The sequence below is a fragment of the Chiroxiphia lanceolata genome, chromosome 8, assembly GCF_009829145.1.
Source record: "Chiroxiphia lanceolata isolate bChiLan1 chromosome 8, bChiLan1.pri, whole genome shotgun sequence".
Taxonomy (NCBI): Eukaryota; Metazoa; Chordata; class Aves; order Passeriformes; family Pipridae; genus Chiroxiphia; species Chiroxiphia lanceolata.
In genome coordinates, this window is record NC_045644.1 from 14,175,974 (window position 1) to 14,192,914 (window position 16,941).

Genomic DNA, 16,941 nt, shown 5'->3' on the forward strand with positions numbered 1-16,941 from the left:
CACTTTGATCAGGGGGAAAATATCCCGGGGGGAAAAGCTCTTGATGTGTTTGAACCAGCCTGCCAGTGCACAGCAGAGAACCAGGGCCTGAAGCAGCAGAGGGAAATGGATGAAGACCTGACCAGTAGTCTTAAACAAAACTCTGCCTGAACCCTGCAATCAAAGAGTATTTTATAGTTTTCATAGAGATTCTCACACCTGCAGAGGAGTCTACACTACCTTCCATCAAGGACAGCATCCCAGGCTGCTGTGGAGATATCTCTAAGCTTCCATATGCTGATAGAAACTCCTGTCCCTGGACAAGCTCCCAGCTTGTTGTGCAGAAGGAAATGGGCCGCTGGGTCATTTGTAGAAATACCTGAACATCCAAACTAGGTAAACTAATCTGTGCAGGTTTTCTGGCTGGAACAGTAACTATGGAAGAGAGCTGGACAATGAGCAGTTCCCATCCATGGAGGCCTTGAATGCCATGATGCTCCACAAGTATCAGCGGTTGCCCGACAAAGAGTAGTGGCTACATTCCTGGAGTGTAGTGCATTGGCAGCACTGTCCTGCTGGCTGCCAGTTCATCTTAACACAACGCAACAGCCTCTATTTTAATCAAAATGGATAGAAATTCTGGTCATCCCCTTGCCTGTTCTACTGGTGTGGGGCAACTCAAATGTTTGTCCGAGCTAGATGCATTCACAAAGTCTTGGCTTTAATGGCATTTTGTGACACAGGTTGGCTCCTTCACTGCAGCCCCAACTGCTAAGAAATCAATCATTAGCAGCAGTTAGTTGTTTGATGGTTAACAGCCTGAACCAAAGCCAAACTGGTTGTTAATTTGGCTAACAACTGATTTCAAGGGGTTGTTTTGCAGGGCCCAACACCCCCAGCAATTGACTTGAAGTTGTAACTAGCAACCAGGCGGCAATTAACAGAGCCCAGGGAAATTCGCAGGCCATTACCAAAGGGTTGGCTCCCAGCTGGGCATCTGCTTCTCACGGGGCATGGGGAGCACAGCCACATCCCAGCACCTGAGCAGGCACAGCCAGCACCCAAGGTCCTGCTTCATATCTCAACAGTCAAAATTCTCCTATTGATGCACAGCCTGGGTCTCATCATCCTGCACTTCAGCTACTCTAGCAGCCTCTTTTGGGGGTTTTTTGAATGTTGTGATGGGAGTTTTTCTAATGTTTGCTATGAACTTCCACGGGGACACCTTCTAGCCCTCCTTCAAATCTCTTCCCAGGACTCTCTTTTCCTGGAATAGCAACTAGACCTGTGGTTAGGTCTGTCTTGCCAGCTGATGGCACGTGCCTCAGCCAACCATACAAAACATTATGTCTTTGGGATGAAAGCAGCTGCTTACTCTGGGAGCAGCTCATAAAAGAGGAGAATCCAGCCATCAAGATGTTCTACTACAGCAGAAATAGTTGGCAAAATAATCACAGCAAGAGCGAGGTTGAATTTTTCCTTCTCCTCCTGCTATAAATTTTCAAGAGAAAAAAAAATTAGAAAACGCTATTGGCCATATTGGCTGGAGAGGCCAGCCCAGGAAGCAAGAACCCTTTGCAGTGCCATGATCATAGTCAAAAGGGGCTGTCCATGGCTGAACAGAGGGCTTGAACGGTAGCAGGGACACAGATGGGGCACTCACCAAACCGAGGAGGCTCTGCCAACTGTCACCATCCCATTTCCACTCCACAACGATGAACAGCATAAGCTTAGCAAAGTGGTAATACCTCAGCACGGCTGGAGTGGTTCTTCCCAACACAGCCAAGCCTCTCCCAGCTTCTGATCTAGGACTTTGTAGCCATAGATTATATCTTGGACACCATACAGCCTGGAAAGACATCCTGATGATACAGTTACTGTGAACATAGGAGAGGTGCTGTAAGTCACATGAAGCTCGAGAATATCCACTCTGCTCCCAGTAGAGCAAATCTGAAGTGCATTTCATTGCAGAGCATCCTGGGCCATTAGTCAAGCAATCTGGAGTAACAGCTGTAATCTTCAACCAATCCACACATGAGCCCTTTCTCATCCTCCTGCTGATGTGGCACAGGGTCAGCAAGTGGACAAGAAGCTTTGCTGAAGCCTGGCACCAATTTCATGCTGACTTTGACCCAGAAAGGCTACAGGTTCCCATTAACCAAGTTCCAAATATCCCTCCAACATCTCCCAAGAGCTCCTCTGGTGACCCAAGCAGCTGCCATGTCTTCCCAGGCCCCTGGCTTGTCAACAGCAGAGGTCACAACATATTCTTGTCTAGGAAGAAGGCAAACAGCAACCTTAGCCAAAGGTCTTTTGCTGCAAAGCCACAGTAGTTGGGGGATGGTCCCATTTCTAGGGGAGAACTGATAATGCTATAGGCATTCATGGGGAGGCAGCAGAAACGCTGCAAATGGGAAGCAAGAGTGGTAATGAGGAGCATATGTGTAGGTGCTTGGAGCAACCCAGGTGCTACAGAAGTGCTAAGTGTTATTATCATGGCCAGGAAATTGGCCGTGAAAACCCACTGTACTCCACATTCCCTTGCTCTGTGCCTTCTCCAGGATCTGGTCCTGACACTCCCCATCAGACTTGGGAAAACAGGAACCAGCCTGGAGGTGCCTTTGGCTGCAGCCATGCTGGGGACACTGTGGTCAAAGGGGTTGTGGGGAAAGGAGAGGAAGAGAGAGAGACCAAGGCTCAACAGGAACATTGGTTCTGGTCCACCTGTGGTCAAGATTTTGTGCCCTGTCACAGCACAGTGGTGTCCCACAACATATGCAAGTCTGTTGCAGTGTGCAAGAAGGTTTCCCTATCTGAGATTCATTTTGTGGCCACCCTCCCCAAAATAATACATCTCATGAGCTTCTGGCCCACGAGGATCATTCCCTTGGGACAACACCATGCTAATTTCTGCTCCATCTTGTGTCTCCCTCTAGGATGCTCCTGTGGCACTCTGTTCCACAGCCAGGGCTTGCTGGTACCAAGCAGGGCACGGGGCAGTGCTGAGCTCTCCACACTGGCAGGATGCAGCCCACCAACAAACCAGTTTGACTTGGAATGGTCGTGTGAGAGCAGAAATATGAGATCCCCCACTGAGTCCCTGAGCATCCCCATTTCTGGCTATAAACCCCCCTTCCAAGGAGGAGTCTTTAGAGAGTGGGGCTGAGATGATCCACAAGCCACAGCCATTCCCCGCCCCCTCCCCAAGAAGAATTGCTCTCACACAAATGAAATGTGTGTAATTAATGGGCAAGGGGCTGGACAGGTCTGAGATGAAAGCGTTTCCTGGACTTGTCCTTCATTTGCATGGTATCAGAAGCTGTTCAGAAGGTGTGACTTTTCCCACAGGGAGCCCTCAGTTCGGTGGCACAATAAAGCCAGAACTTCTTACCCAGAATTAATTAAAGGAGGGGGAGGGGATGGCAGGGAAATGCTTGAAAGCTGAGCCTGATGCAATAAACAAACACCCCAGTCATCCTTTCCAAGCTAGAGTATGCCCAAGGGAGCCTGGGCAATCCCCAGCCCTACCACAGTATCCCACAGCCCACCCCACTCAGTGGGCATCCCCAGGCAGGCCTCATGGAAAAGCCGTAAAGCGAGAGAAGGGCTGGAAGCCGAGACAGATGTGCCAAAAGGTTTGGAGCTTGGTGGATCAAGCCCTGGTGCAGTCCCTGCTTGGACAGCACAGGCCTCTTTTCTTGCCACTTCAGTTTATTCCTGCCCGTCTACTGTTTCTCAGCTATAGAATCATATAAAGTTTTGGATTGGAAGGGACCTTAAAGATCATCTAGTTCCAACTCCTCTGCCATGGGCAGGGATACCTTTCATTAGATCAAGTTGCTCAAAGTCCCATCAAACCTGGCCTTAAACACTTTGAGGGGTTGAGCATCCACAACTTCTCTAGGCAACCAAAGCAGGACTTGACCTAAAAATAGCTCTTTATCCTGCCTGACGTTGAGCTGGTGTATTCACCCCACATTTACTTCTTACCCTGCATTGGTTGGCTGAACCAGAGGGGCTTCTCAGTGATCTCATGAGGCAGACTTTCCCAAATGTTGCCCAGCTTCAGCCTTGTCACTGTGTCCAGATAGTGAAGCCCTGTATGGGCAGGGACATGCATGCAACTCTGCCTGGAGCTTGGGAAGGCACAGTCATCCTTTCACTGACAGTCAGGGCAGCAAGGCTCCTCTCCTGCTTCATCTGCCACCTCCCTCCAGCCAGCTGGTGGAACAGCATTAGGAACAGGAACATGCTCACCACAAGGACTTTGCTAGCTCAGAGCAGGGGTTTTTGCCCAGAACACCCACACTAACAGCATGAGTTAACAGAAGTTAACGCCCACCTTCAAAGCCTCCCATCCCCAGCGCTCTCCTGCATCCAGTCCTGCCTCAGTGTCCTGCAGTCTCCAGAGCCTTTGGATGGCTGTGATTCCCAAGCTTGATCCACACATCTGCTGATGATGAAGGAGGAGGGAAAAGTCCCACATTCCTGGGCTGATGATTGACCCTATGCATTCTACCAGCAGACAGGGTTTCTGCAACCTGAGAGGAACAGCACGTACCACCAGGGACTGTCCCCACCTCCCTACACGGGTAGTGGGATCTACCATCCCTGAGGACCATGTGCTTAGGACCCCGCAGGGCCCAGGTCTCCAGGAAGAGCATGAGCTCCTCCAGCCGTACCAGGGACTAAGTGGTATCAGTGCAGAGACAGGGTATGAGGAACCTTAATTAATTCACTTACTCATTAACTAACTAGTAGTGGTCTCTTTAATCTTCCAAGCAATAGTGAAACAACCTTTGCTGGCTGAAAGCTGAAGCTGGACAAATTCAGGCAATAAACAAAGTCCCAAGCTGTAGTGCTCCTAGGCAGCATGGCTGCCCAAAAGCTCTTTAATGAATGTTGCCTAATTAACCACAGACTAAGTGAGCTGGAAAAGCAGGGGCTCCCCTCCCAGGAGGCAGCCTAGGTGCCTTTCAGTGTGGCAGAGTAGATACAGGAGTTAGGGGTGGTGTGTGGTACAGAGCTGTGCAGGTTCACGGGAGTGTTCATATCAGCTCAAACCCCAGGGTGCTGGGTGCTCCCTGCACCAGCCCTTGGCTGCATCTAAAGATGACAGGGTTGGAGGAAAGCCACCTTACTGGAGGCTGAGCACCCATGCCCTGCCCTTCCCTGGCACCACTGGGGGACACATAACAAGGCAGGAGACATGGAGCCTCAGATTCACAAAGCCATTAGGAAAAGCAACTAGACAAACCAATGAAAGAAAAGCACCTGTTAAGGACTATCAAACACCAATCTCTGCCTGGGGAAAGGCCAGGAGTTATTCACTTTTAGTTCCTTTAGTCTGTAAACTGCAACACAGGCTTGCCTCAGCTCAGTCATCTTCAGGCTTCTGCAGTCCTTGGGTCCCTCCTGAGACAGCTGGACAAACACAATCTGTGCTGTCCTGTGGCCCAGCCCATAATCTCTGTGATGCAGCGGCGATGCTCAGGTGTAGAGCATGGCCAAGCACTCAGCCCCCCGTAGGTTTCCCTCCTTGAAATCACTGACGTGTGTTGCCACCTCAGCTCAGGCCACTGTGTCAGCCAGAGGAAGGATCATCCTCACACCCACGGACAGGGTTCAGCCTGAGCAGCAGCCACATCACTGGTAGCCCTTGGGATGGTAACACCACCCGGGCTGGCACCAGCAATGGCGAGACTTACCTTGCAAGACTACTGCATTTAAGCAATTTTAACATATTTCACAATTATATTCTTGCTTGTTTCCATATATGAGACCACTCTATATCTGAATCCCTGTTCAGCTCCTGTAAGCAAGACCCAGTACCACAGCAGGGTCAAGTATGCACTGAAGGAGGGGACCCGCCAGCCCATTTTGCAGACACCAAGCTCTCCCAGCCTGGAGAGAAGCAAGTACCAGCTTTCTCTCTTGAAAAGCTTCATGTCATGCTTGAAAACATGCTCTGCACATACTCCAGTGGTCAAGGCTCCATTGCACTATATCCACATTCAGCCTGCAATGGGCCTTGATCCCACATGGCAAAGAGGTGGCATCTGTACATTAAACCTGAAATTTGTTGCAAATAAAACCATGATTTCTGCAAGACTCACCTGGGTCCAAGATCTTGGGGTAGCCTCCCACTTCCCATAGTTCTTCCCTTGGGAAAGAAATTATGCCAACTGGTAGCCTCAGCCCCATCCTGCACCTCACTATCACATTCTTTCGTCCCTTTACAACTTGCATCTCCAGCCCCAACCCCTCCCTGGAAAGCATCAGGCTCAGTTAGACTAATACAAACTTTTAATGCACATATTAAATAAATATTTCAATCATTTCATATTCAATTTGTACACAACCGAAACAGAACAAAAATCCTAAAGGAAACAGAAAAAACCCAAACAATCCAAAAAGATTGGATGAAAAGTCACCCCTGGTTCTGGCTCCTATCCAGTGTCTTTGTTTTCCCTCCCTGTGAAAAATAGTTGCTTTAACCCTTTGGAGAGAGTCACAGTCCCAGGGCAGCATGTGCAGAGTGGGGCTGGCTGGGGATGTTCACTCAAGAGATTTAATGTTCCCTTTGGGGTTGGTTTCCTTTTTTTTCTAAATAGACAATTGGGCTTCTGTCAACACAGAAATTTTGAAAGAAACCCCCTCCTTTCATAGAGGGACAAGAACATCAGTATTTCTTATCAAAGAGCAAACCTGGAAGAGACAGCTGGCAACGGAAGCACCAACCATTACGACAAAAATATTTAACATTATGACAAAACAGCCCAAAATGGCTCCATAATAATTTGTAAACTTTTTTTAATTTTATGGATGAAAACTTCTATCTGATAAAAAAATATAGACAGAAAAAAATGTCAATTTTTGGTGAGAAGTTCACATTTTCCACATGGGAAAAAAATAATACCAGTTACCAGACTGCTCTATGGCAAGTCATACTTTAGTACTTTAAAACAAACCAAATGCCAAAGACGCTCCTGTGGGTAAGAGGTACCAAGTCAGTTCAGGACTTTCTCTGGGGCATCCATCACCCCTGTCCTCTCCTGAGAAAAAAAAAAGTAAGTGAGGAGTTGTGAAGCCAGCAGTGTTCTCAGAGGGATGCAAGTGGCTTCCAGCAACCCCTTGCTCAGCCGGAGAAATAGGCACATCCGAGGAAAGAAAGCATCCAGGGTCCTCACCCCAGGTGTCACAGTCAGCTCCCACAGGCAGTGCCCACACAACACCCAGGCTGCAAAAACCACCCAGGAGGCCTCCAGCCACCTCCAAAATAAATCCCCTCCCCTTAGTTGTTTTCCAGCCTCTCCATCTTCTCCAGTAAGCATTAGTTCAGTTCATTTAAGTAGCACATCATTTCCAGATTTGGATTTCCATGGTTTTTCACTTGTTTGTTTTAAACATGATTTTTAAACTCCTTTTCCCCTAGAGCTATCAAAAAAAAAATAATTACAAAATAAAGGACGACCCCAAACAGACTAGAACATTTCTAAGTGAAGGGCTCTTCCCCCTTCACCAGTCTTTGAATGTTTCATTACTTTTAAAGCTGGAGTACAAAAATAGAGCCTCTCTCATTTTTTCTTTTCTTTTTTTTTTTTTTTTTGTAAAAACCAAACACCCCCCCAAAAGTATCAACAACTAGAGCAGGTAATTTTTTTTTTTTATCCTCCCCCTCCCTTTTTTTTTTTTTGCGTTTTGTTTAATACCCAAATGGGAAAGTCTCTACATATAGTCCACCAAGCTCAAAGGAGCATCCTCCAGGAGAGATGCAGGCAGGGGGGCAGGGGCAGGTGCATCAAGGGCCTGCCTTGGAGCTGGAGTTTCTAGTCCTTTTACTTCTCCGGTTGAAGGGATAGTTGAGGAACTCAAAGCGTCTGTGGGGCTCGGTAGTCTGGTGGCCCTTGGGAAGCCTCTTCATGAAATGCACCTCCCGCTGGTGCTGCCGGGTCTTGGAGCCCTTGCGCGGGCGGCCCTTGCGGGTGAAGGCCATGTACCAGCCCTCATACTTGGCATTCTGCAGCGCTGTGTAGTTGTTCTCCAGGACAATCTCCGTGAAGACGCAGTCCTTGCCTTTGCCATTGCTCTGAGAAGGGAACCGGAAGGGAGATTCAAGCAACAGGCACTCACTCAGAGGGCTGCTTCCCACTGCCCCGCACTGGATTGGCTGGTGTGGCGGCAGGGTTGCACTGCTTGTGGGCAACCAAGAGTTCACTTTTTCCCACTTCTTCTCCCACAGGTCAGAGTTGCCTAAAATCTGCTTTTCCTTAAAAAGCTGCAGGGAGCAGGCACTGTGGCACAGACAAACACTGCTCATTGCAGCTTGTGACCTTAGTGTGATGCCAGCTGCAAGTCCCAGTGCAGCTGGTCTCTGCCTTAACTTCCGCCACACCCATAAGGGAATTTTTGCCTCCATTTGTGCCATGGGCTGAACATGACCATAAGCAGACTCTCCAACTCAATTTGCCTGTCCCCCTGAGGTCTTTAATAGAGGAGAGGCATTGAGTGGCAGGAGAAGCGATGTGGGGTTGTTGGTGACAGTGCCCACAGATGCAAGTGGCAGAGGGAGCACAGGGCAGCCAGGGACTGAGCTCCCCCCATTATGGGCAGTAGTGGGACTAGGGAGGGACCCACATCGGGCAGCCCCAGCAAGGAGCTGCCATGGAAAATCCTTGTGGAAAATCCTTGCAGAAAATCACTGTCCTGGTGGGATTTTGCACACCCAGTCCCCCGCCCCCAGGAAGGGGCATTGAGGTACTGAAGGAGCATGACAAACCAGCAGGCAGTGGGGCCTGGCCTTGGGGCCAGCCCCATGGAGCATCTTAACATTCCTGGCACTTGTACCATGTAATCGTGGAGAATAGAGCAGCAATCCGCCTATTTGTTCGGGCAGATAGAAGGAATGTGCCCCACGCGACACCTGCCTGCCTTCCTTGCTCCCCTCCTTCCCTCCGGGCTGCAGGATGGCTTGTCTCCCTGCCCCTAAAAGGGGAGTGCTGACTGAGCCTTGGGACTCCGGTCTCACCTCCCCACCCACACAGGTGAGCTCTGTATCAGGTCAGAGCTCCTCTCCTAGCAGCCCCAGCTCCATATTCCCAGCAGTTCCCTGCCTTGCCCATGCCCTTGCATCCTACCTTGCCAATCAGCTTCCCCTTCTTGTTCATGCAGATGTAGAAACCTGTGGCTGCCCCTTTGATGCGCACACGGCTCCCAAAGGTGTCTGTCTCCACGATGAGCTTGGCTGGAGAAAGTAGAGAGAGGGAGGGATGTCAGAGGGGCTCTGGGATAGGGCAGGCACAGGCATGGAGACCTCAACAATGCACCCTGATGCTGGGCACTGGGGGCACATGCTCTCTGGCAACTGGCCAGAGAGAGCCCTAAAATCAGGACACAAGGTTAAGATACAGCCTTAACCCCCCCCTTACCCTGCCACCGTGTCCCAGCAGGACCTCGGTCACGTCCCTTTGCCACCCTGAGCTGCGCTGGATGGGGAGTAGCTCTGCTTTACCCGGCTCCACGGGCCTCAGTGGTGCAGGTGCCACAGAGGTGTCCCAGATGGGGGCAGGGCAGCAAGCAGGGCACGCACTGGTTGGCAGAGAATAAGCCAGCTGCCCTGCGAACTGAGGCAGGTCTGGGTGGGCCTGCAGGCAGGCACCTTCTGTAAGTGCACAGTGTGCTGCCAGCTGTCCCCAGCCCAGGGGACACTGCTCCATGTCTCTCTGCCAGGCCAGGACTGCAGGAGGAGCAGTGACTTTGCAGCTGGCAGGGGAGGCGTGAAGGGTACGGCCATCCTTTTAATGCCTTTCACCTTTGCACGAGTCGAGAGGGCGTATTGATTTGGTCTCAGTTTTTTAATGGAGGCATCGATCGACTTCCGAAGGAGCTATGCAAATTGCCGGGTCGATGGGCCGCCTATAAATAGACCTGTCACCTTCTCTCCCTGCCTTCACCCTGGGAACCCATGCCCCGAAGCCAATCCATCCCCAGGGAAGGGGGAGGATGGGAACAGGACATCCTTCTCCCCAGTCCTGCAGCTGCTATCCCCAGAGCAAGCCCCAGTGGAGGCAGTAGTTACCTGTTTGCACCTCAAAAGGTCTGCACTGTGCCAAGCACCAAAGAATTCCCCATGGTGCTGAAAAGCCACCTGGGACTGTCCCATCTCAACATCATCACCTCTTGCCCAGCATCAGCTCCTAGTGCCACAAACACTATTTGACAAGGTAATCAGAGTGCAGGCCACAAAGCTTCCAAGTTTTGGAAACATTACAGGTTTGAGTCCGCTGATGCCTTATTTATCCTCTCTGATCTCTGCGCAAGGGCTGCTCAGTTCCTCAGGACTGTGGTGCACCACAGCTTGCACATCTCTACCCCAGGATGCTCAGCCTCCAGCAAGCCCCAGCGAGGGCAGCGATTTGGCTCTGGAGTGGGAGGCTCTGCATGAGGATGCTTTGAGTGGCAGAAGGAGGATGTGGGTACACACACAAGCTAAAGCAAGCCTAAATCACTCTCTGGGCTAGGAGTAAATTTCCTCTCTGTCTCTGTAATGCCTTCATCCTGCATCTCTCACATCATGGACACTGTTGAGGTCAATGGTACTGAGGGGGGGAAGAGCAAACAGTCAGTGCTGCCCACAGTTGAGTTGACCAAGGAAAAGATTTGCTGGGGTCAACTGATTTGGTGCTATCAGGCGGGCCAGACTTGATATGCACACAGGTACCCCCTCCATGCATTCTCTCCTGTCAACATTACCCTGTAGCATCTCTTGTCCCCAAACTACCCTGCGCCCATATCCCCCTACTCCCAGGCACTCACAGACTGAACTCGGAGCCTGGAGGAGTGAACTCCAGGCTGTGCCACCACAAGCGCCCAGGGCCTGGCAAGCACCTAGCATCCCCAAAACCAGCCATGGGAGCCATGGCACTCTGCAAACAAAGCACTGAAACAGTGACCCCCTATTTATCTATATTGGGGAAAGGGGGGGGATTGATCTCAGAGGCAGTAAAAGGTTTGAGGAGAATTGATTTTTCTCTCTCAGAGATAGAAAGAGGTGGGAGGGAGGGGGGGGGGACGAAGAGGGGAGGGAGGGAGTGGGGAGGCCTTGGCCCCAGTGAGCACAAAACCCTGCTTTAAAGATGCATATTGGTTCTCTTTTGGACTTTTTCCTTTTTTCTTTTTGTTTGGTTTTTTTTTCCCCAAAGGGCAGCTGTGATTTACAGCCACCAGACGGGTTTGCTGCCCTGCCAGTGTGTCACTCTGGCCCCATCATCCATGGAGGATGAAGACAACCTGGCCCCAGGGCCATGCAGCCCTAGACCCTTGTAGGCAACTCATGAACACTGAAAACTCCAGCCCCAGCCAGCAGAAAACCCTGGGCACAGACAAAAAACAGCAAGTGGGCAGGGAGCTGTGCTGGTATCCCCAGCTGCTCAAGGGGTCGAGTCCAGGCTGCAGCTGGCAGCAGTTTTCTTGGTGGCAGGCATGGCCCAGGAGGGATGAGCCGGGCTGCACCGGCTGCCTGCCTTCCCTTAGAATTAAAAAAAGTCAATCAAATATTGACAATTAAGACAAATAACTGAAAACGCCGGACTCGATGTTAAGTCGGCTGTAAAAATGTCAGCATGGGGAAAGGGGTCATCTGCAAAAATAAATCAACCCCCTTTACACGCCCACCCCCAAAAATGAGACAAAAAAAAGCAGAAGGAAGGGCTTGGGGAAGGAGGAACTTTGCTGCAAAAGTGGATTTCTAAATAACATTTGGGGGTAGTCCTTTTTTTCCCCCCTTTTTTTGAGGTGGTGGTGGGGGAAGCTTAATGTTTTCAACTCTATTCTTTCATTTAAGTGACAGATTTATCCCAGTAAAATTATGTTTCATGCTCAAACTTTGAAGGGAAAGTGGCTACGTAAATGCTGAAAAAATGCAGCGAGACACACTTGATCCCCCAACTGGACTGCGAAGAGGAGAAAGTATTCAGGAAATGTTAAAAAAGGTGAAAGTAAGAAGCGTTTTAATAGTTCTTCCAGACATGGGGGCCTCCCTAGAGATTCATACAGAACAATCCTGAACCTCTATTTTAACATTTACAGACTTGCAACTCTTTTAAAACTTTACATCTGAAAAACTGCTTGTTCTCTTTCTGGTTTAGATCAGTCTTCATTTTCCTCCTTAGCTCTTCAAATGCTTAACCTTTTTTTATTACATTTTAATAGAGTTTTTCAAGCCACCACAAGTCCCCTCCTTCTGGCCTTATTTAAACCTGGTCGTTATTTAAATATGCACTAACTGTTTTTTAAAATCCAGGCATTAGAGGTCTAAAACAAGATGGGATTTTTTTTTACTTGGGAAATTAACTACTGCCCTTTCAAGCTAGAGCTGCTCTGGGGTGGGAATAATTCATTTGGAAGATTAATGCTGGATGTATGGAATATCATACAGATGGACTCTGCACTGCGCTTGCACTGCTAACATCCAGCATGAAATTTTCAGCCAAAGCAAAATGAAGAAAAACCAAAAAGGAACAAAATACAAATCAGAAGTGTAAGAAGAAAATTATTTCTACTAATGTCCTGAAGCAAGAAAAGGAAACTGCAGCTAATACCAAAGAAAAACACTTGTGATCCCTACATACAGCACACAGGAACACGGGCACTTCCCTGACCCAGGCGCAGGATCAGGTCTCCCGCAGACGGCCCCGCGGAGCGCCGGGGCTCGCTGGCCCCACTGACCCCTGCGTTTGACTGTCCTAATGTGTCATTAGCACACACCATCAAAGTATTTGGGCTTTGAGTGTCCTCAGCAGAGCGATCGGTCCCCCTGCCCTGGAGAAGGTGGAGGATTTGGGGAGAGGGTGCCAGGGCAATGGCAGAGGGGCTGTGGCAGAGCGCAGGTTCTCACACTTGTGGAGTCCCTGCTTTGTTTCTGGAGATACCACAGCATCTTCACCTGCAGCTGACTGCCTCCCTGACCCTCTGTTTGGGATTTGTTTTGAGAAGGGAGGGATGGGGCTACAGTGGGAAAATGCCACTTCAGGCAGTCCTAGTTTAAGGAAGGCTTCCACAGCAGCCATCCCCACTTTCTCCTTCCTGTCTCTTCTTTTTCAACTTTACTTCTGATTTCTGTTTCAAAAGGAAGTCTCAGGGATTCCCATCCCTGCTAAGAGCTGGGATGAAATGACTGATGACACTCAGGATGTTGCAGCACTGAGCCCTCTGAGTCAGGTGCAAACCAAGAATAAAAAGGAAAGGAGCAGAGCCCATCCTGCCAGCACCATTCGCCTCCCTCAGCACAGGGAACCTGCCCTCACCTTGAATCACGCAGCTGCTGATCGCTGACCCCTATGTTCTCCCTTTACAAGCCCCCACAAGCCGAATGATTTTAATGATTTCTGGCTAACAAACTGGACGGAAATCATCAATCGCCACGCTGGGCTGCAAACACCTCCCCAGCTCCCCCCCCGCCTGCCCACATCGTGTGTCCTTACCGTGCACATCCCCATCCTCTGCCATCGCATTGATTTTCTTGTTGTCCAAGATCTGCACATGTTTCCCACTGGTCCGGCTGTACAGCTGGTAGGTACGGACGAGCCGCCGGCTGAGCTGATCCGTCACCAGGCTCTGCTCCCTCACATGCTGTGTAAAATTAGGTGGGGACTGAACAGTTACCTTTAGGAAATTAAAAAATATACAACAAACCATTATAATCTCTACTCCTCAGCGGGGCAAATGGGCTGAGCTGAGATCACCGGCCTCCAGCTGAGCTTTACAGGGAGGCAGGGAGCCGGGACCACGGTGGTGCCTCCTGTGCCATGAAAGCCTCTCTAGGAAAAGGAACGTTAAGCTCTGGGACACAACAACCAGAGCCCTTTACAGAGCTGTGCCCACTCCAGACGTGCCCTAAGGTGACTCAGGAGTACGACAGAGCTTGGTGACCCCAGAGGCCCCCCCCAAGTCTCAGTGGGACCCTGGAGTACCCAAGATGGGCATCAAGGCTTAGAGCTGAGGGAGCTGGGGGGGCATGGAGGATGGCACAACCCCAAGGGGCTGATGCTTGCATCCCACATCTCTCTCACCTCTGCAGGAGCATACTACTGCTCCAGCTGCCCCAGGCACATACCCCAGCCACTGCCCCATCAGTTTCAACAGCTGCCTTTCCTCTGGATCCCAGGCTCTTTATTTGCTCCCAAACACCACACTTATTAAGCTCTTCAAATACAAAATCAGCAAAGAAGGTAGAGTTTTGAGATGTAAGAATTATAAGAAAACCATACCCCAGCTCAGGTATTCCGTGATATAACATGCTACTCATGCAAACACATCCCTCATCCACAGTCAGCTGTTTGGTGCCAGCAGCGGGGATGTCTCCAGCCCCAGTACACCAAACCCGTTAGCCCTGGAGCCGCAGCTGAGCCCATCCCCTCCAGACCCGACGCTGCTGCTCCTGGGCTTTAAATGATTTTCATGAGCAGCCAAACTTGCTCCCCCCTCAGCTCTGGATCATGAGCTGGCACAGAATTCTTTTTCCCCCCTCGTCTCAAATCCCTCTTTTAAGTCTGGAAAGTTTCGCTGCTCTCTGACATTTATAAAGATGTATTCTGAGCAAATGTTAGGAGATAGCTCCTTTCAACATCAGAAGGCTGGGACTACCCCCCACCACCCCCACGTCAAATGGGAAGATTTCCTCCTGTCTTAAACAACAGAAAAACACAATAAAAGCAAAAGCTGCTGCTCTCCCAAAGCTGGCTTTATAGAGATATCTCCCCTTGACAATGTCATCTCTCTCCCTCTGCTTCTGCCTGTGCATGTGTGTTTCCTATAGACGGGTTTTGGATAATGCAGCAGGATTCTCTCCCCGGCTCTGATGAGGGTACCATGTGGAGGAGAGGTCATTAGCCATGCTGCTATTTGGTCTCCATCTCATACTTCAAAATATTACAGCTATGTTTTTATACAACTGCACACTCCCAGTGCTTCATTCTCTTCACTTTTCAGCTGGAAACTCGATTTTTTCCCCCCCAAGCTTCCAGGAAAATAATAATAATAAAAAAGTAGCTTAAAGGGCATTTTAAACAAAGCTTCTGCACCTGTGATCTCAGGGGGAAGGAGGGCTTCACCCCAGTTTGGAGGTGCACCGCTCCCAGCGATGTGTGCCTGCTGGTATGCGGGTGTTGCACAGGCTCTGCCTCGGATGTTTAATCAATTCGTGTCACTTCTGTCTCTGGCAATACAAACCAGCGATGTTAAAGTCTGACAATTTTAAGCTGAACCAAAACCTGTGCTTTTTACTAAGGTTTTGGTGGGGTTTCTTTTCTCTCTTTTATCTCTGTTTTAATTTTTGGATAAAGCAGCGTAGGGGAAAAAAAAGGAGAAGAGGAATGGGAGTATCCACGGTGTAATTTAGAGGTCGGGGGGACGGGATTTAAAGCTACCTAAAGATAACCCTGTGCATTTCCTTGAAATCCCGGTACTCCCTGCCTCGCAGCCCGAGTCCTCGGCACCTTATTTTGCGGCCCGGGCAAGGGGCTGTTCCCCCTCAACCACGGCTTTTTACAGCCAGGCGACTTTTGTCTCCTGGGTTCTAAACTGTTCCTCTTTCCTGTCTCCCTCCCTGCCGAGCCGCTCGGCGGCGGCGGGGCACCCCCCATCCCCGCGGGGTGAACAAAGCCGGGCAGCCCAGCGGGCACTTACCTGAGCTTGCAGGCAGAGGACGAACAAGTGCATTAACCTGGGAGGGGGAAAAGCGGGAGAGAGGTGTGAGCCGCGGGGGCTGCTGGCGTGGAGCGGTAGGGCTGGGGCTGCCGGTACTCACACGTAGCTGAAGAGCGAGGAGCAGGGGTCCATCGCGGCGCCGATGCGGAGCCGGGGGCCCGGGGCCCGGTGGCGGCGGGGAGAGCCCGCGGGGGCGCGGCGCTGCCTCAGCTCCTCGGTTCCACTCGCCCTGCCGGCACGTCCTCGCCCCGAGGAAAGGAGGGCACAAGCGGCTACAGAGGGGAAAGGCCCCGCCGGCCCGCCCGCACGCCCAACCCCCGGGACGCTCGGCCGGCGACCGCTGCCGCGGGGCGCCCCCCGCCCGCTCCGCTCCGCGGCCCCGGGAGCCGGCGAGGCCGGCCCGCAGCCCCGACGGCGGGGGCGGGCGCGTCCGGGGGGCGGCAGCCGCGGCGGGGAAAGCCCGGCGGGACCCCCGCTCCCTTCCCCGGCCCGGCGGTACCTGCCGAGGCGGTACCCACGGGCGGCGGGCCAGGTGTCTCCGGGGCTGGCTCGGGGCTGCCACTAAGGGCCGGGCTCCGCGGTCAGTCGCCGGCGGGACTCCCTCCCCACTCCGTGCCTCAGTTTCCCCATCCGTAAAACGGAGTTTAAGGGCTGGAAGGGTGGGTCGGGGACGCGGTTGCCCCCGCTGGGGGTTCGCCGCTCCGCGAGCGCATTGTGGATTGGGAGCGGGCGAGCGAGCCCTCCCGGGACGTGCCAGACATTAAAAGGATTACCGGGGGAGGGGGATGGAGGGGGTCGGAGTTTCGAGAAGGAGTGAGGCTGAGCAAATACCGCAGCCGGGGTGGGAAGAGAGGAGCGGGACACCCCCTGTTTCTTCCCGAGCATCCCCGCCGGGTGCTTACCTTTGGAGCGGGCGGGCGCCCTCAGGGCCGGCGGCGCGGGGCCATGGGGCCAGGCGGCGGCGGGACGGGGCTCAGCCCCGCAGCCCGGGCAGGGCCGCCGAGGGCTGCATTGTTCCGGCGAGCCCCTGCCCTCCCTGCCCCGCCACCTGTTGAGCACCGGGGCGGGGGCTGCAGCGGGGCTGCGGCGGGCGGCCCCCGGGGCCGGTACCTGGCCGGGGCCGGCGCCGCCTGCTCGGCGCTGAGTGACAGCTGCTAATTTGCCGGCCGTGCCCCGCTGCCGGTCCCCGCGCTCCCCGCGCCCTCCTTTATCTTATCAGAGCCCATAATTACAATTGCTATTTTGCTTCCTCGAATC

At 51.9% G+C, this 16,941-nt stretch overlaps 1 protein-coding gene across 2 annotated transcripts; it reads right to left on the reverse strand.

The window, feature by feature from the left end:
* Window positions 1-7,713: 7,713 nt before the first annotated feature.
* Window positions 7,714-15,816, reverse strand: FGF8 (fibroblast growth factor 8). Of its 2 annotated transcripts, none has more exons than XM_032695053.1 (5): window positions 15,785-15,816; window positions 15,664-15,700; window positions 13,461-13,608; window positions 9,117-9,223; window positions 7,714-8,068 (listed from the first exon to the last, which is right to left on the reverse strand). In XM_032695053.1, exons 1-5 carry the CDS (start codon window positions 15,814-15,816, stop codon window positions 7,781-7,783), a joined length of 612 nt encoding a protein of 203 aa, XP_032550944.1. In that variant the 3' UTR covers window positions 7,714-7,780. The 2 variants fall into 2 exon arrangements, with proteins under 2 accessions (XP_032550944.1, XP_032550942.1); XM_032695051.1 differs by having other exon boundaries at window positions 13,461-13,641.
* Between the last annotated feature and the right edge of the window lie 1,125 nt (window positions 15,817-16,941).

Excerpts from the sequence above, each read along its gene's own strand:
- FGF8 (XM_032695051.1), bottom strand. The coding sequence starts at position 15,816 with ATGGACCCCTGCTCCTCGCTCTTCAGCTACGT. Across the intron at positions 15,701-15,784 it reads TCCTCGCTCTTCAGCTACGT|GTTAATGCACTTGTTCGTCC; the intron begins GTGAGTACCGGC and ends TCCCCCTCCCAG. Across the intron at positions 8,069-9,116 it reads AGGGGAAGCTGATTGGCAAG|AGCAATGGCAAAGGCAAGGA; the intron begins GTAGGATGCAAG and ends TTCCCTTCTCAG.